The sequence below is a fragment of the Oryctolagus cuniculus genome, chromosome 1, assembly GCF_964237555.1.
Source record: "Oryctolagus cuniculus chromosome 1, mOryCun1.1, whole genome shotgun sequence".
Lineage (NCBI taxonomy): Eukaryota > Metazoa > Chordata > Mammalia > Lagomorpha > Leporidae > Oryctolagus > Oryctolagus cuniculus.
The window spans coordinates 236,598,285-236,620,243 of NC_091432.1; the positions used below are offsets into that span (position 1 = coordinate 236,598,285).

General features: G+C 67.9%; 1 protein-coding gene across 7 annotated transcripts in view; it reads left to right on the forward strand.

Annotated features, from left to right (window-relative positions):
• Nucleotides 1-21,959, forward strand: part of SEC16A (SEC16 homolog A, endoplasmic reticulum export factor) — a 32,899-nt gene that overhangs the window by 3,071 nt on the left and 7,869 nt on the right. For 6 of the 7 annotated variants that reach the window (XM_070058934.1, XM_070058929.1, XM_070058951.1 and 3 more), the window contains exons 2-16: nt 1,397-4,916; nt 5,875-6,011; nt 10,844-10,941; nt 12,944-13,070; nt 13,379-13,577; nt 13,971-14,118; nt 15,260-15,402; nt 17,719-17,780; nt 17,883-18,021; nt 18,745-18,987; nt 19,533-19,630; nt 20,170-20,251; nt 20,359-20,476; nt 20,611-20,722; nt 20,852-20,957. In XM_070058934.1, coding sequence (XP_069915035.1) covers nt 1,473-4,916; nt 5,875-6,011; nt 10,844-10,941; nt 12,944-13,070; nt 13,379-13,577; nt 13,971-14,118; nt 15,260-15,402; nt 17,719-17,780; nt 17,883-18,021; nt 18,745-18,987; nt 19,533-19,630; nt 20,170-20,251; nt 20,359-20,476; nt 20,611-20,722; nt 20,852-20,957 — 5,256 coding nt within the window. In that variant the 5' untranslated portion in view covers nt 1,397-1,472. The remainder of the gene's footprint in view (nt 1-1,396; nt 4,917-5,874; nt 6,012-10,843; nt 10,942-12,943; nt 13,071-13,378; nt 13,578-13,970; nt 14,119-15,259; nt 15,403-17,718; nt 17,781-17,882; nt 18,022-18,744; nt 18,988-19,532; nt 19,631-20,169; nt 20,252-20,358; nt 20,477-20,610; nt 20,723-20,851; nt 20,958-21,959) is intronic. The other variant, XM_070058960.1, reaches the window with a different exon arrangement.

A 21,959-nucleotide genomic window follows, 5' to 3' on the forward strand; every position in this document is an offset into this window, starting at 1 on the left:
CTGCGGGGGGGGCAGTGTCAGGCGTCTGCGGGGGGGGTGTCCGGCTGTCCAGCCCCCCTGAGGGGTCGCTGAGCGCGCTGCTTGCTCTGGCCCAGCCATTGCTCTGTGCTCTCAGCCAGGGAGGGCGGGCCGGGGGTGAGCGGCGGGTTAGGAGGAGCGGGGCCACGGGTAGGTTCACTTGAGGCGTCCGTGGCTGCCGTCTGTGCACGCGTCTGGACGGCTGTCGGGGTGGGCGGCAGCCCCGGGCCCCGCCAGGAGCCCCCCCGGCTCTGATCTCTCTGAGCGGCTGACGGGGAAAAGGACTTTGTGGATCTGGGGGCCCAGACGCGGGTTGCGGACGTCCGGGCGGTCGGTGGAGGCCGAGCCTGCCCCACGTTAGTGGACACAGGCGCCGGCGGGGAGGCTGCGCGCTCTGTAGGTCCTGGGTGAACCCAGGTCGGACGCGGGCGGCCTGGCAGGCCCAGCCGCTCTCTGCCGCTCGAGTTTCCGGGTGCCGTGAGAACCCCAGGGTGGGGCAGCCGAGGGCCGGGCGAGAGGAGGCCTCTGACGTGGGGAGAGGGAGGGTTCTCCCGGCTGGCAGGTCTGCTCCTGGCAGCGGCACAGCTTGCACGCCTGCCGTCCGCTGTCCCCGGGGTGCCGGCAGTCACTCGAGCTCCCGCTGCTGCCTCCCAGGGCCCGAGCCCGGGGTCGCACCAGGCGCCCGGCTGTGGGCAGTGAACGGTCCTAGCGCCTCGGCCGGGTGCCCACGACCTTGTCTGTCCTGTGGGACTTGAAGTCCCCGTGTGCGAAGGGTGCTGAGCCGTTTCTCTCTGTTGGGGGAGGAGGGGGTGGTCTACAGGAACGTGTCGGCCCGGCGCACCTTGTGGGGGGGGCGTCGGGAGGGGTGTTGGAGCCGCTGGCCCTGCCGGGCGCGGGAGCACCAGAGGGTGAGCGACGCCAGCAGGGAACCTGCTCTGCCGCTGGCGGCCACCCTGCCTCCTCCCAGGGGGCCCCGGCAGCTTGGCCGGGTGCAGTGGGCAGAGGGGTGGGGCTTGGCGTGTGAACACCTCAGTCTGTGTCCGTGTGTCTTCCCAGGGGCCCCTGGGACGTGGAGTGCGTCGGGTGTCGGTGTAGACGGGGACGTGGAGTGCGTCGGGTGTCGGTGTAGACGGGGACGTGGTGATGGGACGTGGAGTGCGTCGGGTGTCGGTGTAGATGGGGATGTGGAGTGCGTCGGGTGTCGGTGTAGACGGGGGCGTGGTGATGGGACGTGGAGTGCGTCGGGTGTCGGTGTAGACGGGGACGTGGTGATGGGACGTGGAGTGCGTCGGGTGTCGGTGTAGATGGGGATGTGGAGTGCGTCAGGTGTCGGTGTAGACGGGGGCGTGGTGACTTTGTGCCTCTTTTTCTCTTGCAGTTCACGTTGAGGAAGTGCTGGTCCGCGTCGTCCTCCTCCTCCTGTGAGCGGCGCCCACCTGTGCCGGAGCTCAGCCATGCAGCCACCGCCCCAGGCAGTCCCGCCCGGCGCCGCTGGGCCTCCTCCGGCCGGCAGTCCTCACAGCGTGCTCTGGGCGCACAGCCCGTACAGGAGACGGGCGGGCGGCAGCGCCGTGGCCCCAGCCGCCTGTCCCCCGCAGCCCGTGACGGACCCCTTTGTCTTTAGCAGACAGGCGCTGCAGAGCGGCCCAGCAGGCGCGGCGTCCAGGGCCGGCCTGCCCGGTGTCCAGGGCCCGGTGCCCTCAGGGCTCGCCCAGTACCCCGGCGTGCCCGTGCCGCACACAGATGCCGGGGACAGCTCCCAAGCACCCTGGGAGCCCCCGCCGGGGCCTCTGGCGCAGCCCAGAGCAGACGCCAGTCTGTTTCCTAGTGTGCCGGCCTCGGTGTTGCCTGGGTCGGAGGTGAACAGGAATGCAGAGCTTGGTCCCGGCTCGGAGCCTGGCGTCCAGACTCTGCCGTATCCGCCTCACTGCATTCCAGGAGTGGGTCCTGACGAGTCTCACGGGGCCCCTGCGCGTGGGACCATGCCATGGCTTGACCGGCCCCCCAGCGGGCACGACCTGCACGCCAGTGTGGGGACAGCCACGGCCGCCGCCTCCTTCCCCCAGCCTTGTCAGCAGGGGCCAGAGCAGTGGGGGCAGGCGCAGGGGGGCCCGCGGCCCGCCGGCCAGCCTCACTCGCCCTGCTCGGAAGGGTCGCTTCAGAATGCTGGCGTCCTCCCGCTCCCCCCGCCGCCCGGCCAGCCTCGAGGTCCCGGCCCCGAGCAGCACGGCCCAGCGCCCGCGGCCGGCGACGGGAGCAACGAGCCGGCCTGCCCGCAGGGCCGAAACCACTCAGCACACGGCGTCCGTCCTGAAGGCGCGTTCGGGCAGAATTGCAGAGTTGCAAATACCTGGGCAAAGCAGGAGCTCCGGCAGAATCCGGGAGTGACCGGCGCGGCCCTCGTGAGCACCCCTGCTCAGAACAGCCCGCAGGACCGCCTGCACTGCGCCCCGGCCGCGGGGGCCGGCTGGGTGCTGCCCGACGCAGACTCGGGCGCGCTCTCGATGTTTTTCCAGAGTGGGGAGACTGAAAATGAGGAGAACCTCTCATCTGAACAAGCAGGCTGTGCCGGCACCTCGGCCTTTGACGGGCTGTCCCCCAGCCCTGGACTGGGCCACCCAGCCACCGCTGCCCACGTGGGAGCAGGGGCCACGCGCCAGGCCTTTCTCAAAGGTCCCCACGGCGAGAGCGTGCAGCAGCGGGGAGACACGCAGCCTCACTTCCCTCAGCCTGAAGGCTTCCAGCCCGACACCGCAGCCCCTGACCACGCTGCCCGTGGTGCGCTGGGCGATGCGGCGAACGCCGAGAGGCCCGGGGCCAGTGGCTCCCGGTACGACGACGACGAGAACCTGGAGTTCGCTCAGAATCAGGAAGTTCTGCCGAGTGAGCCCCCGAGCGTGGCCGACGCCTGCCTGGGGGATCCGTTCCGATTCGGGCCCCTTCCCGGGTGCGCTGTCCCCAGGCCCGGCACTGCGGGCCTCGCTGGAGGAGGGGGCGTGAATCTGGAGGCCCCGGACGCGGCGTCGCCCCCCGTGCGGCCAGACGGCCTGTCCTGTGGGCACAGCGGTGCGAGCCACGGGAGGCGCTCGGGATCGGCCCGGCCCCAGGAGCTGGCGGGCACATTCATCCAGCAGGAAGTCGGGAAGCCCGAGGAGGAGGCGTCCGGCAGCTTCTTCCAGCAGATCGATTCTTCTCCCGTGGGCGGAGAGACAGCAGATGGCGCTGTGCGGCAGAGTCACCGCGGCGGCCTGGCCCAGCCGCCCCCGACCCCCAGCCCGCCCAAGCCCGTGGGGGTGTTCCAGACAAGTGCAAACAGCTCTTTCGAACCGGTAAAATCCCACTTGGTGGGGGTGAGACCAATGGAGGCAGATCGAGCCAACGTGGTGGGTGAAGTGAGGGAGACCCCTGCCCATCAGAAGTGCAAGCCGGCCGCCACGCCGCCCGATGCCTCGCCTGGCAACCTGGAGCAGCCCCCCGACAACATGGAGACCCTCTTTGCCCCTCAGGTCGGTCTGCCACCTCGGAGCGCCAGCGTGGAAGCCGGCCACGTGCTCCCGCCCCCGGGGGCGCCGTCCTCGCATGCCCCCGAGAAGAGGCCCTCGGCCAGGGCTCAGGGCGTCGCGAAGTGTGAGAGCCCGGCCACGACGCTGTGGGCGCAGAACGAGCTGCCGGACTTCGGAGGCAATGTCCTCCTGGCGCCCGCCGCGCCCGCACTCTACGTGCCTGCCGCGGCTCGGCCGGCCGAGGTGCTGCAGCCTCCCGAGGAGGGGCCGCCGCCGCCGCGGAGCCGAGCCGGCCCCAGCGCTTCCGAGAACCTGGAGAACCCTCCCCGGGCGGGCGAGGAGGAGGCCCTCCCACCGCAGGCGAGCTGTGGTTACGCCAGTTTGCTGTCCTCGCTGCCCACGGAGTCTCTGCAGAACCAGCCCGTCCTGATCGCGCAGCCGGACCACAGCTACCACTTGGCGCAGCCCATTGCCTCCTCTCTGTCCCCTCCGAGTGCGAGCGAGAAGCAGCAGTCCTGGAGAGACGCCTTGCTGGGGGACAGGTGCGCAGCCGGCGGGCGGGCGCTCGGCGGTGACTCTGGCGACAGTGCCGCGGTGCGCGGGATCCCGGTGAGCTCTGCTGTGGGCTCGGCCCCGCCGGGCAGCCTGTCCCAGGGTGCTCGTCCACAAGGCTCCGGGGCTTCGGAGGTACCTCCCAGCCAGCCCGCCGGTTTGCTGGTTCAGCCGCCATCCCATCCAGCGTCCAAGAACTCGGGTCCAGAAAGCCGAAGGAGCCGCACCGCGGAGAACATTTCTGCAGAGCTTGGCCACAGCCCTGGTGGCAGCACAGAGCCGCCCTTGGGTCCTGCAGACGGGCCGGCGAGTCGCTGCAGTAACCAGGAGGAGCCTTCGGGGGCGCTGGACTTCACGCTCAGCCGGACCTCGGAGCGTCCCGACAGCTCCGCCCCGCAGCCCAGACAGCCTGGGGTGCACGACCCGGGGCGTTTTTATCAGCAGGTGATGGCAGATGCCCAAGACCAGCCCGCCCTGGAAGGGGCGCCGCGAGAGCTGGGGCCGCCCCAGCACCAGGTGTCCCCGCCGCAAGTGCCCAAAGCAGCGTTGCCAGAGCCCCCTTCGAACCCAGAGAGTCCGCCCGGCCGGGGACGCCCCCAGCACCCAGTCCCGTCTCCCGCCTCCGCGGGCCAGCCGCCGCCGTCCTCCAGCGCCTCGGTGCCTGCTGGCTCGAGCCAGGCGGCTGTGCGGTCAGAGCAGCCGTGGCTGCAGCCGAGTGTGTTCGGCCCCCCGCCCCAGGCCCTGGCGTCCTACTACTACTACAGACCCCTGTTCGAGGCCTACCCCCCGCCGTACCCCTCCCCATACGCAGCGGACGCGGGGACGGCCGCCCTCTACTACCAGGTAGGGTGGAGCTTGCGCGCCGTGCGGTCCCGCGTCTGGGCTTCCGCCGCTGGGTTTCTCTGTCTCCTGGTGTGTGCCTGGCTGGTGGTGTGTCCGCGGAATTCAGAAGGGAGCGCGGTCCCGCTGGCGTGCGGAACGCCGGTCCCAGACTGTGCTTGCCGGGCACGGTCTGCCCCACGGGAGCGCCGTGTGGTCTTTGTGTCACCGGCCTCCCAGGTGACACCGCCGGCTGCAGAGCTGAAGCGCTGTGGTTCGCACTGCGGGCCCGGGACAGGCCCCGCGTGCTTGCTGTGCTGGGCCGCAGGCAAGCTGTGGTCTCCTAAATCCGCCTGGGGCAGAAAAGCGCCGAGGGCAAGAGTTAGGTTGGGGCGCGCCGTCCACCCGGCACGGCGCAGGGCTGAGTCCCGGGTGCGTGTCCCAGCAGGAGGCGGCGGTGGCCCCAGCGTGGTGGGGGCCCTGCCGCTCCTCGGAGGCCAGCTGGGGCCGAGTTGCAGCCTCGTCGCTGGACTCGGTGCCACCCGTGGGCACGGTCGGGTAGTGGCCGTGCTCGGCTCACCGTGGCTCAGCTCGCAGAGGCAGGAGCATCGTGCAGGAAGCTTGAGGTCCCCGCCCTGGGGGGGGGCAGTGTGGAATCCTCCCCCAGGGCAGGGCCCTGCTCAGCTCTGCTGTGGCTCTTGGTGCCAGACGGAGGGGCACTGGGGGCTCGCTTGGGCACTTGGTGCAGCTGTGTTGTCTTCTCGCGGTCAGGCTGGGTAGCAGCCGAGCTGAGTTCAGGGCCTGTGGCTCGGCCTCCGGACCAGTGCTGTGGGCGTGGACTCTGCCCGTGGGGTCCGTGGCACGGGGAGCCCCGCGAGCACTCCTGCTTCGGGAGCGTGGTTGTGTGCGGTGCTTGCGGCCGGAGCGGCTGCCTGGGGGGTTTGCTCGGTTGTAACTAACGCTGCCCGTGCTTCCCCCGCAGGACATGTACGGCCTGTATGAGCCCCGGTACCGGCCCTACGACAGCGCCGCGTCTGCATACGCCGAGGCCTACCGCTACCCGGAGCCCGAGCGGCCCAGCTCCCGGGCGAGTCACTGCTCGGACCGGCCTGCTGCCAGGTGGGCGCCACTTCCGCCCGGCGGGCTCACTGCGGCCGCCTGTGCCGATGCTCGGCGGCTGGGATGGTGCTGAATCGTGAGGAACTGCACCAGCCTGCTGAGCGTGTGCGTGCCTGCGTCGGTCGACAGGTCGCAGGCTGCGTTTTCCAAGTGACGTTAGACGCACGGCCGCCGGCGGAGGAGGCGGTGCTGTGGCTGAGGGAGGCGCGGCCGCCTCTGCTGAGGGGTGTTCAGGGCCCCCAGGCTGCGGCACCTGTCAGCTGGGCTGGACTCTCCCACCACCGAGGCTCCGGCTTGAGGGCCGGGTTCTTGGCTGGCACTGCACCTTGGCCCGCACGCGGCTCTGCCCTGCCCGTCCACCACGCTGGCCCCTGCGCCGCTGCTCGCCCTGCGGGAGGGGCTTGGAAGTTTCTAACGGCCACGCTCGGCGCCTTCAGCCGTGCCCTGGGAGCTGCAGGCGCTGTCGGTTTTGTGTGCGTTCAGACGAGCAGGGCAGGGGCAGGCGTGCGCTGCAGGGGTGCAGCTCCCTGAGCTCTGCGACAGGGAAGCTCGAGGCTGGCGGACGTGGTGCCCGTGCCTCCTGCCAGGATTTTAGTGGCTCGTCTGATGACAGAGGGCTTTGTCCTTGACCCTTTGGCTATTGAGCTGGCCCTGCGGACGTGGCGTGGCTGCAGCCGGCCTTGTTGTTTGAGGAGGTGAGTGGCCCCGTGAGCCTTCCTCCCAGGAGACTGTAACTGTTTATTAGTGAGGCCGTTCCTGCCTGGGACGTCGGCCGCAGTGTGTCGCTTAGGATACGGGGTTCAGTGACGCCAGCAGCCTGAGAAACTTGTGCAGTGAGGGGGCGGGGCATGCAGGGGAGGCAGAGCGGGGGGCGGGGGAGGCAGAGTGAGGAGCAGGGGCTTGCGGGGCAGGCAGAGCGGGGGGCGGGGGAGGCAGAGTGAGGGAGGCAGGGGCGTGCGGGGGAGAAAGGGCAGGGGTGTTTGGGGGAGACAGCAAGGGGGCAGGGGTGTGCGGGGCAGGGGCGTGCGGGGGAGACACCCAGGGGGCAGGGGCATGCGGGGCAGGCAGAGTGAGGGGGGCAGGGGCGTGTGGGGCAGGCAGAGTGAGGGGGGCAGGGGCATGCGGGGCAGGCAGAGTGAGGGGGGCAGGGGCGTGTGGGGCAGGCAGAGTGAGGGGGGCAGGGGCGTGCGGGGCAGGCAGAGTGAGGGGGGCAGGGGCGTGCGGGGCAGGCAGAGTGAGGGGGGCAGGGGCGTGCGGGGCAGGCAGAGTGAGGGGGGCAGGGGCGTGCGGGGCAGGCAGAGTGAGGGGGGCAGGGGCGTGCGGGGCAGGCAGAGTGAGGGGGGCAGGGGCGTGCGGGGCAGGCAGAGTGAGGGGGGCAGGGGCGTGCGGGGCAGGCAGAGGGGGGCAGGGGCGTGCGGGGCAGGCAGAGTGAGGGGGGCAGGGGTGTGCGGGGCAGGCAGAGGGGGGCAGGGGCGTGCGGGGCAGGCAGAGTGAGGGGGGCAGGGGTGTGTGGGGCAGGCAGAGGGGGGCAGGGGCGTGCGGGGCAGGCAGAGTGAGGGGGGCAGGGGCGTGCGGGGCAGGCAGAGTGAGGGGGGCAGGGGCGTGCGGGGCAGGCAGAGTGAGGGGGGCAGGGGCGTGCGGGGCAGGCAGAGGGGGGCAGGGGCGTGCGGGGCAGGCAGAGTGAGGGGGGCAGGGGCGTGCGGGGCAGGCAGAGTGAGGGGGGCAGGGGCGTGCGGGGCAGGCAGAGTGAGGGGGGCAGGGGCGTGCGGGGCAGGCAGAGTGAGGGGGGCAGGGGCGTGCGGGGCAGGCAGAGTGAGGGGGGCAGGGGTGTGTGGGGCAGGCAGAGTGAGGGGGGCAGGGGCGTGCGGGGCAGGCAGAGGGGGGCAGGGGCGTGCGGGGCAGGCAGAGTGAGGGGGGCAGGGGCGTGCGGGGCAGGCAGAGTGAGGGGGGCAGGGGCGTGCGGGGCAGGCAGAGTGAGGGGGGCAGGGGCGTGCGGGGCAGGCAGAGGGGGGCAGGGGCGTGCGGGGCAGGCAGAGTGAGGGGGGCAGGGGCGTGCGGGGCAGGCAGAGTGAGGGGGGCAGGGGCGTGCGGGGCAGGCAGAGTGAGGGGGGCAGGGGTGTGCGGGGCAGGCAGAGAGGGGGCAGGGGCGTGCGGGGCAGGCAGAGTGAGGGGGGCAGGGGCGTGCGGGGCAGGCAGAGTGAGGGGGGCAGGGGTGTGTGGGGCAGGCAGAGTGAGGGGGGCAGGGGCGTGCGGGGCAGGCAGAGTGAGGGGGCAGGGGCGTGCGGGGCAGGCAGAGTGAGGGGGGCAGGGGCGTGCGGGGCAGGCAGAGTGAGGGGGGCAGGGGCGTGCGGGGCAGGCAGAGTGAGGGGGGCAGGGGTGTGCGGGGCAGGCAGAGAGGGGGCAGGGGCGTGCGGGGCAGGCAGAGTGAGGGGGGCAGGGGTGTGCGGGGCAGGCAGAGAGGGGGCAGGGGCGTGTGGGGCAGGCAGAGTGAGGGGGAGGGGCGTGCGGGGCAGGCGGAGCAGGGCGTCTCCCCCTGCAGTCTTTCTTGGCACCTGCTGGCCTCGCTCCTGGAGCAGGACTGGCGTCAAGGCCAGAGGTGCCTCCGTGCAACCGAAAAGGCCCCCCCACAGAGGCCAGGTCAGGTCGCCGTGGAGTGAGTCCGTCACCCCCGCCCGTCCCCTCCCTGCTGCGTGCGCACACGGAGGGGTGGCGGCAGCGTGCGCCTGTGCCCATGTGAGTGCTCGGGCAGGGGTGAGCCACCATGGTGGGGGCAGCGCGGGACGCCTGCGCTTGGAGCCCAGCTCTCACCATGGAGCCACGGCCATCACAGCTGACCTGCTCGGGGATGGCGCGCTCCTGGCTTTGCCCCGCATCGGGTGATCTCTCTGGAACCCACCGCCCTCAGGTGGACGGGCCTAGGGCCAGGCAGGTGCTGTGACCCTGGCTGGGCAGCAGGGTTTGTCAGGGTGGACGGCTGAGTCCTCTGCACCCCAGCAGCCAGACCGGACGAGTGGCGAGAGAAAAGTCACATCTTAACACCGAATCTTGGGGCCGGTGCTGTGGCGTGGCTGCCGCTTGGGGTGCTGGCGTCCCAGATGGGCACTGGTTTGAGTCCCGGCTGCTCCACTTCCAATCCAGCTCTCTGCTGTGGCCTGGGAAAGCAGCAGAAGGTGGCCCAGGTGCTTGGGCCCCTGCTCCCACGTGGGAGACCCGGATGGAGCTCCTGGCTTCGAATTGGCCCAGCTCTGGTCGTTGGTGGCTACTTGGGGAGTGACCCAGTGGATAGAGGACCTTTCTGTCTCTCCTTCTCTCTGTCTGTAACTCTGCCTCTCAAATAATCTTTAAAAAAAAATCAAATCTTGTATGAAATATGACCATTAGAAAAAAATTTTTTAAAAAATTTTATTTGAAAGGCAGTTGCAGAGGGAGAAAAGGAGGGACAGAAAGAGGTCTTGATCCGCTGGTCCACTTCCCGAATGGCTGCAGCAGCCCGGGCTGGGCCAGGCCGAAGCCAGGAGCTGCATCCGGGCCGGGTGTAGGGTCTGAGCGCTTGGGCCGCCTCCCACTGCTCTCCCGGGTGCACTGACAGGGAGCTGAATCGGAAGTGGAGCAGGTGGGACTCGAACTGGGATGTGGTGCTGCGGGCGGCAGCTTCACCTGCCGGCCCTTAGAAAAGAATTTTAGGTGCTGTTAAGTCCTTGGAAGGACCTTAGAAGCACCTAAAGGCCTTAGGCTCGACCATTGTGCAAAATGCTGCCTTTCTGCGGTGAGTCAGGGCCGTGGCCGGGTCCGGTGGCTGCACGTGGGAGTCTGCAGGAGGCACCAGGGAGCCAGCAGCCCAGCCCTCCCTGCCATGCGTGCGCCTGCGCCTGTGCCGAGAGCCCACACCGCAGAGGATCCTGCGCAGTCTTAAAGCTGCCATTTTAGGGGTGTGGACTTGGCATGGCAGTGCCGGCACCTGTGTCCCGTGGACTTGGCGTGGCAGTGCCGGCACCTGTGTCCCGTGTCCCGTGGACTTGGCGTGGCAGTGCCGGCACCTGTGTCCCGTGTTCCGTGGACTTGGCCTGGGAGTGCTGGCACCTGTGTCCCGTGTCCCGTGGACTTGGCGTGGCAGTGCCGGCACCTGTGTCCCGTGTTCCGTGGACTTGGCCTGGGAGTGCTGGCACCTGTGTCCCGTGGACTTGGCCTGGGAGTGCCGGCACCTGTGTCCCGTGTCCCGTGGACTTGGCGTGGCAGTGCCGGCACCTGTGTCCCGTGTCCCGTGGACTTGGCGTGGCAGTGCCGGCACTTGTGTCCCGTGTTCCGTGGACTTGGCCTGGGAGTGCTGGCACCTGTGTCCCGTGGACTTGGCGTGGCAGTGCCGGCACCTGTGTCCCGTGGACTTGGCGTGGCAGTGCCGGCACCTGTGTCCCGTGTCCCGTGGACTTGGCGTGGCAGTGCCGGCACCTGTGTCCCGTGTCCCGTGTCCCGTGGACTTGGCGTGGCAGTGCCGGCACCTGTGTCCCGTGTTCGCTCCCTGGCTGCCGACTGTGGCTCCCTGCTAATACGTGGGATGAACCAGCAGGAGGAAGCGCGCTTTAGGTTGTTGGGTGTGTGCACAGGTGCACGGGGCCAGCTGGCTTCTGCCGCGCGGTCTCTAGGTAGTTATGGGCTGAGATAAATCTCAGGGAGTGGCCTGGGCGAAGCCCGCGGTCTCCCCCTTGGAGCTGTTTGGATCTGCGAGTGTGTCCCGCCCGAGGCTCCGAGGGTTGGTCTGGGCGGGATGGGTGGCTGCTGCCGGGGCGGTGTGAGCCACAGGCCGTTTGGGTTGAGCGGTGCTTTGTGTCTTTCAGACCAGGGTACCCCGAAGGCTACTTTGATTCCAAGAGCGGGTGGAGCAGCCAGAGTGACTACTATGCAAACTACTACTCGAGCCAGTACGACTACGGGGGTATGTCACAGCGTCGGCCGCCACGTGAGGGTCGCCACGCCTGCTGTGTGCCTTGTCAGAGGCGTCCCGTGTTTTATCCGTGAGCCCAGGTAGTGGACAGTCTTTGCCCAGGTGATGGCTGTGTCGATGTTTTCGTTACGTCCGTGGCTGGTGGTTTTCACGCCACCTTGTCCACGTGTGACAACGTAAATGTAAACTGGTGAGAATCGGCCACAGTGGAGGCTGGCCCTGGGTCGTGGCGGCCACCCCCACGTGCTCAGTGCGTGCTGACGGGTGAGACACGGAGACCGTCCCACGAGGGCGGAGTTCGGGGGCCTCCCAGCCAGCTTCCACGCAGCGTGTGGCGTGGAGGCCTGGCATTCCCCCGGGGGCCCTGACGTGGCCAGCTTCACCGTCTGCCTCCAGGGGGATCCTTTCCCAAACTAAATAGTTGTGCCTTTTAAAAAAAAGTGAATTTTTAAATTTTTACTTACTTGTTTATTTTTAAGATGTATTTATGCATTTGAGAGGTAGAGTTATAAACGGGGCCAGGGGAGGTCTTTTATCTGCTGGTTCACTCCCCAGGTGGCAGGAGCTGGGCTGATCTGAAGCCACGAGCCAGGAGCTCCCTCGGGTCTCCCACGTGCATGCAGGGCCGCACTTGGGCCATAACAGAGGAGCAGCTGGGACACGAACCCCAGTGCCGCAGGCCAAGGCTTGACCTGCTATGCCGCAGTGCCAGCCCTGTGTGCGCCCATTTTGCACCGATTCTGGGCCGGCGTTGGCAGTGTTTAACCATTGCCTAGGCTGCACACCCCTCGCCCGAGTACCTGACATCAAGTCCCTGCTAATCCACTCTGGCAGGCGGCAGGTGCAGCCCGTGTGGTTGGGTCCCTGCCACCCATGGGGGAGACCTCGGAGGGGCTCCTGCCCCGACTCTGCCCTGGCCACTGGGGCGTTCGGGGGGAGGCTCAGCTGTGGGAGCTCTGCCTGTCAAGATAAATGTGTGTGTGTATTACATACATGCCAAAAGCGTCATGTCTAGTGTTTAATGTCAGGGTCCCCTTCTCAAGTCTGAGACGATCCTAGAACCTCCTGGGAGAAGAGACTGCAGTAACATTTGTAGTTACAGAGTAGCGACTCTGAAAAACAACTTAACAGAGACCTCTTAGTCTTTCTCTTTAATCAAAATCACTGTGCGTGGCCAGCGCCGCGGCTCACTAGGCTAATCCTCCACCTTGCGGCGCTGGCACACTGGGTTCTAGTCCTGGTCGGGGCGCCGGATTCCGTCCCGGTTGCCCCTCTTCCAGGCCAGCTCTCTGCTGTGGCCCGGGAGTGCAGTGGAGGATGGCCCAGGTGCTTGGGCCCTGCACCCCATGGGAGACCAGGAGAAGCACCTGGCTCCTGCCATCGGATCAGCGCGGTGCGCCGGCCGCAGCGCGCCAGCCGCAGCGGCCATTGGAGGGTGAACCAACGGCAAAGGAAGACCTTTTTCTCTCTCTCTCTGTCCACTCTGCCTGTCAAAAAAAAAAAAAAAAAAAAAAATCACTGTGCTGAGAGCGCCATGGGCTGACTGTTGTTAAGGGTTACACAGCAAGGTGGGCCCAGGGAGAAAGTGGGATTCCTCAGGGAGCCATGAGGGGTCCCCAGCCCTGGGTGGTGGGGCCTCTCTCTCTCCCTCCGGGTGGTGGAGTCTCTCTCTCTGTCTCCCCCCCACCCCACCCCCCACCCCGGGTGGTGGAGTGTCTCTCTCTCCTCCTGGGTGGTGGAGTCTGTCTGTCTCCCTCCCTCCCTCCCCCCTCCCCCCTCTGGGTGGTGGGGCCTCCCTCTCTCTCCCTGAGGGTGGAGTCTCCCTCTCTCCTTGGGTGGTGGAGTCTCTCTCTCCCTCCCTCTCCCCCCTCCCTCTCCCCCCTCCCTCTCCCCCTCCCTCCTCCTCCCCCCTCCCCCACCCCGTGGTGGAGCTTCCCTGAGGTGCAGGGCAGGGTCTCATTCTCGCACTGACCCGTGGCCTCCTCCCTCACAGACCCGGGTCGCTGGGACCGGTACCACTACAGTTCTAGGCTCAGGGACGCCCGCGCCGGTGACCGGAGGTACTGGCAGGACGCCGAGTGTGACCCCTGCGGGAAGGAGAGCTGTGCTTATGGGGGCAGGTTGGTAGCGGCCGCAGGCCCCCGCCCAGCTGCGCGGTGCCTGTAGGGGTCAGCGGTGTGTGCAGATAGCTGTGGGCAGGGCTGGCCTCAGAAGGAGCTGTCACCGGCTGTGGGCCCCTGTTCCCGCTGGCCCTGTGCCTCCTGCGCTGCGGCGCGTTCTCTAGGGCCCTGGGTCGGGGTTCACGCCTGGGGGTGGGGACCTCGGGATGCAGCCGACCGAGCACCGGCAGGCCCAGGGCGGGGTGGGGGTGGGGAGATGGCGAGCAGGGGGACCCTGCGGCTCCCCACGCTCTGCCCCTGCCCCCCAGGCCCGAGAAGTGTGATGACTACTGGAGGTACGACCCTCGCGTCACCGGGAGCTTTGACGACGACCCCGAGCCCCACAGAGACCCCTACGGGGAGGAGGCGGACAGGCGCAGCGTGCACAGCGAGCACTCGGCCCGGAGCCTGCGCAGTGTGCGCAGCCTGCAGAGCCGCCGCAGCAGCCTGAGCGCGCACTCGCACCAGGTGCGCCCGCGCCCGCGCCCGCGCCCGCGCCCGTACCCGTGACCTCACCCGCGCCCGCGCCCATACCCGCGCCCACGCCCGCGCCCACACCTGTACCCGCGCCCGCGCCCTCACCCGCGCTCACGCCCATACCCGTGACCTCGCCTGCGCCCGCGACCTCGCCCGCGCTCACGCCCATACCCGCGCCCGCGCCCGCGCCCTCACCCGCGCCCATACCCGTGACCTCACCCGCGCCCGTACCCGTGACCTCGCCCATACCCGCACCTGCGCCCGCCCCACGCCCATACCCGCACCTGCGCCCGCCCCGCGCCCGCCCCCACTGCCGGCCTCTGCCCCGCGTTGGGCTCGGCGCGTGCGGAGCTCACGTCACGACGTGACTGCTGTGTTCCCAAGAGTCAGCTATACAGAAGTCACGCTGTCCTCGGCGACGCCTACGAGGCCCCGCCCCCGCCCGGCTCCTTCCACGGGGATTACGGGTATGGCCCCTACGGCGGCGGCGGCAGCAGCTTCCCGGAGTACAGCTGGCCCGCCATGGAGCAAGGTGTGTGCTTGGTGGGGACGAGGGCCGGGTCGGCGTCTGGCCGGCGTCGTGCTGGCCGTGCGGGCAGCGCTCGGGGGGCAGGGCGGCCGGGCGATGGCCGGGCGATGGCCGCTGGGCTCCAGGTCTCGGAGCCCCCGGCCCGGCCGCGCCTGCAGGCTCTTGGGTGCTGCCCTGCCGTGGGTGCAGGGGGCGTCTCCACCCTGCAGAGCCGCGCTCTGTTTTTTTGTTTTGCGGGAGGTGTTGTGCCTGGGCCGGGTGGGCCCTGGAGCCAAGGCGGAGACGGCGGGGGCGGGGCGAGAGGGGCGGGGCGGGGCCAGGCTGCTGTACTGCAAAACTGCGCAGGGTCCTTTCTGGTGTGTTTGTGTAGAGACTTATTCTTTATTTTTGAAAATGTTTATTTGAAAGAGTTACACAGAGAAAGAAGGAGAGGCAGATACAGAGGGAGAGAGAGAGAGAGAGAGAGAGAGAGAGGTAGGTCGGTCTTCCATCCACTGGTTCACTCCCCAACTGGCTGCAATGGCCGGAGCTGCGCCCATCCAAAGCCAGGAGCCAGGAGCTTCTTCAGGTCTCCCACGCGGTGCTGGTTCGAGTCCCGGCTGCCCCACTTCCAATCCAGCTCTCTGCTGTGGCCTGGGAAAGCAATGGAAGATGGCCCAAGTCCTTGGGCCCCTGCATCTGCATGGGAGACCTGGAAGAAACTTTTGGCTCCTGGCTTCGGATCGGTGCAGCTCCGGCCATTGTGGCCATCTGAAGAATGAACCAGCGGATGGAAGACCTCTCTCTCTGTCTCTGTCTCTCTCTGTAACTCTTTCAAATGAATAAATCTTTAAAAAAATAAAAATAAAAAAAAAATATGTGGAGCAGCCGGGACTTGAACTGGTGCCCGTGTGGGATGCCAGCACTGGAAGCAGAGGCTTTACCCACTATGCGTGGTCGCTCGGCCCCGCCTCTGGGTTCCTCGTGGGTTGACAGCTTCCGTCTTTCTCTGACGTGGGCTGCAGTGCTGCTGGTCAGCAGGGTGTGTGACACCTGGAGACTCGGCCTTGAAGGCCGGCTTGTCCGCCGTGCCCTGGCACCCCAGGTGGCTGCTGTCGCTCTGGGCGGGAACAAGCGGCGCCTGTCTCTGTCGGTCCCGATGCAGCTCCATCGCGACCGGGCTCTCCCGAAAAGTTCCCGGTGCCTCACCTCTGCGCCAGGTTCGGTCCCGGCGGTCAGCTCATCAGAGTGATGCCAAACCTGCCCTCGGAGGGGCAGCCGGCACTCGTGGAGATCCACAGCATGGAGGTGAGGCCCGAGCAGGGCGGCCCGCGGCATGGCCGGCCCTGTGCCCTGTCCCCTGTGCCCCTGTCCCCTGTGCCCCTGTCCCCTGTGCCCCTGTCCCTGTGCCCCTGTCCCTGTGCCCCTGTCCCCCGTGCCCTGTCCCCTGTGCCCCGTGCCCTGTCCCCTGTGCCCCGTGCCCCTGTGCCCTGTGCCCTGTCCCCCGTGCCCCTGTCCCCGTACCCTGTCCCCGTGCCCTGTCCCCCGTGCCCCTGTGCCCCGTGCCCTGTGCCCCGTCCCCTGTGCCCTGTGCCCCGTGCCCCTGTCCCCCATGCCCCTGTCCCCTGTGCCCTGTACCCTGTCCCCCGTGCCCCTGTGACCTGTGCCCCTGTCCCCCATGCCCCTGTCCCCTGTGCCCTGTACCCTGTCCCCCGTGCCCCTGTGACCTGTGCCCCTGTCCCCCGTGCCCTGTGCCCCTGTCCCCTGTGCCCCGTCCCCCGTGCCCCTGTCCCCCGTGCCCCGTGCCCTGTGCCCCGTGCCCTGTCCCCCATGCCCCGTGCCCTGTCCCCCGTGCCCCTGTCCCCCGTGCCCCTGTGCCATGCCCCGTCCCCCGTGCCCCTGTCCCCTGTGCCCCGTGCCCTATGACCCGTGCCCCTGTCCCCCATGCCCCTGTCCCCCATGCCCCGTGCCCTGTCCCATGCCTGTCCCGTGCCCTGTCCCCTGTCCCCGTCCCGTGCCTCCTCGAGTCGTCCTCTCTGATGTGCAGTGTGGGGCTCTCCGGTTCTTCTTCCTTTTGGTTGTGGTTTTTTCCTCCCAGAAATCAAGGTTTTAAGCATGTGTTTTGGGTTCAGATTGGTTTTTTTTCTTTTTTCTTTTTCTTTCTTTCTTTTTTTTTTTTTTTTTTGACAGGCAGAGTGGACAGTGAGAGAGAGAGACAGAGAGAAAGGTCTTCCCTTGCCGTTGGTTCACCCTCCAATGGCCGCCGCGGCTGGCACGCTGTGGCCGGCGCATCGCGCTGATCCGAAGCCAGGAGCCAGGTGCTTCTCCTGGTCTCCCATGGGGTGCAGGGCCCAAGGACTTGGGCCATCCTCCACTGCACTCCCTGGCCACAGCAGAGAGCTGGCCTGGAAGAGGGGCAACCGGGACAGAATCCGGCGCCCCAACCGGGACTAGAACCCGGGGTGCCAGTGCCGCAGGCGGAGGATTAGCCTAGTGAGCCGCGGCGCCAGCCCAGATTTGGTTTTAATGTAGATTTATTCACCTGAAGGAGGACGAGTGAGCTTTCCACCACGAGTTCGTCCCCCGGTGCCTGCACACAGGCCGGCCGCTGCCAGGCGCTCCATCGGGAACTCGGGGCTGAGTGTGGGAGCACGGAGCCCGGGACACTGGCCGGCGTGGCCTGGCCGGCGTTTGCAGGGAGCTGCGTGGGAGCGCGAGCAGCTGAGGGGGCAGGCACTTGGCTGTGGGCGCTGAGCCCGCCCCGCGTGCCCGTGGGTGACTCTCTCCTCTTTACTGTGTTTTTGCTAAGGTGTTTCACTGTTGTGCTTTCTACTTTAATAGATTTATTTATGTGGAAGGCAAAGCGATAGAGGAGACACAGCTGTTGCATGTGCTGGTTCCTCCCCAAATGGTCACAACAGCCAGGGCTGGGCCAGGCCCGGGCCAGGGGCCAGCAGCTCCGGGCCTGATCTCCCACGTGGGTGACAGGTACCATCTGCTGCCGCCTTCCCAGGCACATAAGCAGGAAGCTGGAGCCGAAGTGGAGCAGCCGGGACGCACCCCGAGCCCCAGGCGGTGGCTTAACCCGCTGCACCACAGCTCGGCCCTCATCTTCTGTAGCTGTTTGAGAGGCAAAGAGACCGAGGTCTGGCTGCTGGCTCACTCCCTGCACGCCCACAATGGCCGGGGCTGGGCCAGGGCCGGGCCGGGAGCCAGGAGCCCCAGCCCGGTCTCCCGTGTGGGTGGCAGAAACCCAGGTAGTTGAGCGGTCAGCTGTTCCCTCCCAGGGTGGAATCGAGGGTGGAGCCAGGACCACCAGGCCCCCGCCAGTGGCCTGGTTGCTGGGCCACAGCAGTGGGCAGGCCCCGCCGTCTGCGGCAGGAGCACAGGGTGTTCTGCAGCCCCGGGGCCTCTCCGGCACGTGTGCTGTGCAGAGAAATGCATGTCCCTGCTCCGAGTAAAGTTTGAAAAAGTGTAGCACAGACCTGGCCGTGCTGTGTGCACCGGCGACGGGGCCAGCGTCTCTAACTCGCCTGGCTCGCCGTGCCGCGGGGCCTGCGCCTGGCTCTCCGGGGCCGCCGTGCCACGAGCTGTCCCCGAGCTGTCCCGGCCTTCTCGTTGCAGACGCTGCTGCAGCACACGCCGGAGCAGGAGGAGCTGCGCGCGTTCCCGGGGCCTCTCGGCAAGTATGTCCCCGTGGAAGCAGCTCCGGCCGCGTGGGCAGCGGCAGGCGCTGTCGGCCCCGCCGGCGGCCGGCGCTGGTCACTGAGTGTGTGTTCTCTTTCCAGAGATGACACCCATAAAGTGGATGTTATTAATTTTGCACAGAACAAAGCTGCACAGTGTTTGCAGAGTGAGAATTTAGTTGACAAAGAGTCTGCAAGTCTCCTGTGGGATTTCGTTATCCTGTTGTGCAGGCAGAACGGGGTAGGTCGCCCTGTGCCTCAGGACGTCCCCCTGTGTGGTCAGTCTCCGCGGGAGCCAGGCTGGGGAGGGGCGGCACAGGCTGAGTGCAGAGTGGGGGAGGGCAGGGCCTGGCAGGCAGTCCCGGCGGCCGACTGGAGGCCCAAGGCTGGCTTTGCTCCCCGCTGAGGGGTCGCGGGCCTGGGGAGGACCCCAGCTGTCACGTGGCGGGCAGCAGTGAGGGGTCACCTCTCAAACAGGAAGCAGAGGTGCTGGGTGGGGCCGCTGTGGGCTCGCGAGCATGGCCCTGCCGGAGGGACCTCAGATTGCCCCAAGACAGTGCCCCCAGCCACCGCCTCGGGACGCTGCGGCTCCCAGCACTGCCGCTGTGGCCTCTGGGATGTGTGATCACGTCCAGGCGCACCAAGGGCCTTGTGCTTAACAGGTGCCCAGGAGACCAGCTGAGGGCCCTCACCGGCCCGGTGTGCGGGTGTCCCCCTGGCACACACACAGGCGTTACACACCACACCCCGCCGGGCGTCCCACATGCACACTCACGGGCATCACACACACACACACGCACACACCCCGCCGGGCGTCCTCCCGCTGTAGGCTGTGCCTGCCTTCTGTCCCCGGCCCCTTTCAGACCGTGGTCACGCACACAGGTGTCTCCCACATGGGTGTCACACGCACGCTCTCACGCACACACGCAGGCTGTGCCTTCCTTCTGTCCCCGGCCCCTTTCAGACCGTGGTGGGAACAGACCTCGCAGAGCTTCTGTTACGAGACCACAGGACCGTGTGGCTGCCCGGGAAGTCGCCCAGCGAGGCCAACCTCATCGACTTCACCAACGAGGTGGTGGAGCAGGTGGAGGAGGAGCCCGGGGAGGCGCAGCTCTCGTTCCTCACTGACAGCCAGACGGCAGCCGCCGGCACGCTCGAGAAGGAGACGGAGCGGTTCAGGGAGCTGCTGCTCTACGGCCGTAAGAAGGTGAGCCGGTGCCGGGCGCGGAGCCCCTGGCGCTGCCGGTGCCCCCGCTGGGCTCCAGGCGCGGGGCGGGCGCAGCACCTGCCGCAGGGACGCGCCAGGCTCCGCGTGCCGGGATTCGGCAGCTGTTGGCCGTGCCGGGCTCGGTCGCAGGCCGTGTTCTCGCTGCGTGCTGTTTGTCACCTTTTGTTGAAAGTCAGACGGTTCCCAACCTCTGGTTCATGTCGCAGACGTGAGCAAAGCTGAGGCCAGGAGCCTGCAGCTCCCTCCAGGCCTCCCACGTGGGGGCCGGGCCCAGGCGCTTGTGCGCCAGCGGGAAGCTGGAGCTGGGAGGGGGGTGGTGCCGGTGTCCCGAGTGGCCCGTTACCTGCCGCGCCCCCGCACCGCGGCTTGGGGATAGAAACACACGGAAGGCAGCCTGTGCCCGCAGAACGGCTGTGGCCGAGTCTGTCAGTGCCCCTCCCTGCCCTCGTGCTGTGGCCGAGTCTGTCAGTGCCCCTCCCTGTCTGCTCCGTGTTCCTCGCTCACCATCACGGACGTCCTTGCAGGATGCTTTAGAATCTGCGATGAAAAACGGTTTATGGGGGCACGCGCTGCTACTCGCGAGCAAGATGGACAGCCGGACACACGCCCGTGTCATGACCAGGTGAGCAGTCCCGTGCACACCTGGTCATGCCGCCGTCGCCGCTGCTGGCTGTGGAACCCGGTTCATGGGCCTCTTCCGTGGGCTGTCCTGAGGGCTTTGAAGTTCCCAGTCACGGTGTCGTCAGTACTTTCTAGAGGCTGCGGGGACCCCAGAGTCGCCCTCTTCTGTGGGGCGGGGTAAAGACTGACGCATGCATCGAAGGCAGAGAGCTTCCATCTGCGGGTCACTCCCTCAACGCCCACAGCAGCTGGGGCTGGAGCCAGGAGCTCCATGTGGGTCTCCCACGGGTGCAGGGACCCAGTGGGGGCCGTCTACCGCCCCTCGGGCATGTCAGCAGGGAGCAGACGCGAGGCAGAGTGGCCAGGACTCAAAACCAGTCCAGTATGGGAGCGGCGTCCACGCAGCCGCACCCATGGCGCCTGGCGCCCGCCCGGCTGTGCACCTGCCCCCTCCAGCGTCACTGTCCCCAGTGAGGCCCGGAGAGCAGACTTGTCCGTCACTGAGCCGGGCTGAGCCCTTCCGCCTCCGCGTCTCCCCAGGTTCGCCAACAGCCTTCCCATCAACGACCCCCTGCAGACGGCCTACCAGCTCCTGTCCGGACGCATGCCCGCCGTGTCCACGGTGAGCGGCTCTGCGGCCTCCCGCGGTGTCCCTGCTCGCTGACCAGCCCCGAGCGAGCTGGAGACGACGCCCTCCCGAGGGTGACTCGCTGGGCCTGTGTCTTGCAGTGCTGCGGAGATGAGAAGTGGGGAGACTGGAGGCCGCACCTTGCTATGGTCTTGTCCAACTTGAACAACAACACGGACGTCGAGGCCAGGACGATGGTGACGATGGGGGACACGCTAGGTGGGCCGCGGGTGACGGGGGTGCGAGCGGTGCCCGCGAGGCTTGCTGGCCCGCCTGGCCGGTCTCCTGGTGGCCTCCGGGGCGGCCGGGAGTGCTCCTGGCGCCAGGACCTGGCCGCTCTGCTGTCTCCACAGCCTCCAAGGGCCTGCTGGACGCCGCGCACTTCTGCTACCTCATGGCCCAGGTGGGCTTTGGGGTTTACACGAAGAAAACCACGAAACTGGTCCTGATTGGGTCAAACCACAGGTGAGCAGGCGCCGGGCGGCTGTGGCGGCGCCCGCCTCCCCTCAGCGCACTGGGACCGGCCGCCCCGCGGCCCCGCACGCCACGGCCCTGCCTGCGCCCCACTCCTACAAGAGTCCACTTCCTCAACAGTTGGCCATTTCTGAAGTTTGCCACCAATGAAGCCATCCAGAGGACCGAAGCCTACGAGTACGCGCGGTCCCTGGGCGCTCAGCCCTGCGCCCTGCCCGGCTTCCAGGTGAGCGCCCTGACTGTGGGCCTGACTGGGGGGCGTCCGGGTTTGTGAGCTCAGAACGCTCCCGGGGCGGGGTCTACCCGCCGTGCTCGGCAGGCCGTGTTGGCGGGCGCCCTGGCCCGCGGGGGAGGCCTCAGGAGCTTGTGCAGCAGCTGCTCATGCGGTCAGGTGTCCTCGGGCCCAGTGTCTGAAGCCCACCCACCGCGAGTCGGCCCCACGGTCTGTGGCTGTCCGTGGCGTGGGCAGGGCAGTGGTCGGTGCCGCGCTGGGCAGTGGTGCTGGTGTTGAAAGGAGCTGGCACTGAGGCAGTAACAGGTGACGCCGCCATCACACGTGGGCGCTGGTTCGTGTCCCGGCTGCTCCGCTGCCCACCCAGGTCCCTGCTCATGCGCTCAAGAGAGCAGTGGAGGACGGCCAGGTGCCTGGGCCGCCACCCTCGTGGGAGCCTGGAGAAGCTCCTGGCTTTGGCCTGGCTCGGCCCTGGCCATTGTGGCCATCTGGGGAGTGAACAGTGGCGGAATCAATCAATCTCCCCCCTCCCCCTCCCCCTCCCCCTCCCTCCCCCTCCCCCCTCTCCCTCCCCGCTCTCCCCCTCCCCCTCCCCTCGTGTTCCGACGCTCAGACACATTTTCAATACAGAAGTGTGACGGGGAGCAGAGCCTCTCCTAGAAGCCGGGTTCTTTGCTCTGGTCTGTTTTTCGAGATGGACAAGGCGAGTCAGAGACTGTGCACTTGCTGGCTCACTCCCTAAATACCTGTGGAGCCAGGACTGGGCGGGTCTGAAGCCAGGAGCCAGGAGCTGCGTCTGGGTCTCCCCCGTGGTCGTGGCCGGCGGGGGCTGCTCTGGCAGGGAAGTGAGCGTTGCGGGCCCGGCGCCTGCTCCTCCTCCTCCTCCCGTCTCCCGCCTCTGGAAGGAAGGACTGGCCTGTGACCGGCGGCTGAGGGGGCAGGTGACGGGAATGAACGAGGCTCCCAGAGTAATTCGTGGCTTACGGGGCCATGCGA